A 2,111-nucleotide genomic window follows, 5' to 3' on the forward strand; every position below is an offset into this window, starting at 1 on the left:
CCCAGGGACACACAAACCCCTCCACCACGATAAGGTAGCGATTCAAGGAGGAGTAATTAGTGCCAGTGATGCTTGTAATTTAACGGTTACACGGCAGACACCGATCCTTTGGCCGCAGGCATATTGGCTTCTGAGAGACAGGATAATAAGTCTGTTTGGATGTTGAACAGGTGGTAACAACATCAGTTCCAGTAGTCAAAGTCAGAAGTGTGTTGTGCACCATGCTTCAGTGTGTTTTCTAGTCTCAGGTTAGGTTTAACCCTTTAAAACTATTAGGGTTAGGAAAAGATTGTGGTTTGGGTTAAACCACAGCGCCTCACAACACCATTGATTAAGCAATGCATGTGGGAATAAAACATGTGGCCTCGTCTGTAAATATGACGTGAGAGCAGCTTTGTTGAGATTTGAATATTTGTTGCCCTGACAAGGAGAACAGACTGACTAATTGCACCCATCTTGTACTCAACAAACAGCCGTCATCAGGGGCACAAAAAGAAATTCATGTTTGTTTAATGCAGATGTCCTTGAGGTTTCTCCTTCCAGCAATAATGGAACTCACGGCAGCATGAATCACGTATTGCAGCAGCCCTACTACACACCAGTGCACCCCGCTGAACAAAGTGAGCCCGCTCAGTGTCCACTGGTCAGCCTAAACCCTGAAGACAACCTGGGATGCTCCTGTGGTGAGGTGGTGGGTACATCACTGTCACTCAAAGGCATATATATAAAATGATATGATCATTATTATTCTGTGGGAATTAAGTCTGTGGAAAGCATCCTAACATTTTCAAAAGTATGACAAGAAATACAGACTGCAGCTCAAGACAGGATGAAAGCAAACTTCCATGGTAACAGTCAAAGCAATAATAGTTCACAGATCAGCTGTCTGCTTTTTTAGCAATGCACTTTCATGCAGTTGGGGAACACAAGACACAAGAAAAAGCATCCAGACTTCTGGAGAAACGTTCTGAACGGGTTCTCACCTTTGGTGGATATAAAGGCATTATCCTCTTGTAGAAGCCACCAGCCTGTTTAGGGCTACTGTGATGCATCTACAATTTCCTTGGATTTCAAATCTGTTATTCACAAATCATTAGAGTCAAACTTGCTGCACCACAGCCCCTAAAGCATGATATATGGCCAACTTTTAGAAATACTTTTATCTGAATGGAAATCTGTGTTTTTCTATTTTCTATTATGCCTACCACTGAATCCTGTCCGACGTCTAGATTACTGCCATCAGTCTACAAGTCTTGTTTCTGAGATGCTATGAAGTTACCATGGATTCAGTCTTTGATGTGTTATTGTGGTTTTGGTGGAAGTGATTTATTCTTTTAAAAAACCTCAATCTGTTTTCAATATCCAACTAGTCACCAGTGTACTTGATTTGGTCTGCATGGTTTGTTGAAAATAGTGAAAGTTCCCACAACCAAACCTTGAACCACTGAAAGTAAAATTCTGTTTCACTTCCTCTGAGGTGCAAATGCCAAATCATCCACCAAGTTAGTTGGTGAGATTCAAATAACCGTCTGCTGTGACTAAAGGGAGGATTTCTGGATCAGTGCTCAAACTAGAAGTCTTGCTGGACTCTCTCACCAGCTGAAACCTCAATGCTGCTGACTAAGCATCTGCAGCGCATATTTAAAAATAATAGCTTACCACAACTAAACGCTGCTGCTGTTTTGAAAGAGGTATGACAAATGTTTGGAAAAAGTAAGAAATGGAAGCTCAGCAGTCATATGGTGGAAAAATCTTCGGGTTTTACAAGAAACCAGCAATGAGAACATAGTCGTGCTCTTCAAGTTTGGGTGGCAAGGCAGCTCTAGTCACCGAGTAAAGATGTGTTTTCAGACAGGATTTAAAAATGTCAAGTGTTGGAGAGATCCTGCTTTGAAGAGGCAGACTGCTCCAAAGTTTAGCAAAAGGTCCGTTCTCCTGTTTCAGTCTGCTTCTCGGAACAACCACAAGCAATTTATCAGCTGACCTGGGAGTTGTACTTGGAGTATTTTTTGTTAAAAGATCAGAGAAGTACGAAGGAGCTGATCCATTTAAAGACTTACAGTGGGGCAAAAAAGTATTTAGTCAGCCACCGATTGTGCAAGTTCCCCCAC

General features: G+C 41.9%; 1 protein-coding gene across 1 annotated transcript in view; it reads left to right on the forward strand.

Moving 5' to 3' along the window:
• LOC102205225 (venom phosphodiesterase 1) overlaps positions 1-2,111 on the forward strand; it is a 48,213-nt gene that overhangs the window by 24,989 nt on the left and 21,113 nt on the right. The window contains exon 18 of the mRNA XM_005752047.1: positions 519-691. Within this exon, the coding sequence (XP_005752104.1) occupies positions 519-691 (173 nt within the window). The remainder of the gene's footprint in view (positions 1-518; positions 692-2,111) is intronic.

Source organism: Pundamilia nyererei, unplaced genomic scaffold (assembly GCF_000239375.1).
Source record: "Pundamilia nyererei isolate P.nyererei 1_Seehausen unplaced genomic scaffold, PunNye1.0 scaffold00340, whole genome shotgun sequence".
In the NCBI taxonomy this organism is placed as follows: domain Eukaryota; kingdom Metazoa; phylum Chordata; class Actinopteri; order Cichliformes; family Cichlidae; genus Pundamilia; species Pundamilia nyererei.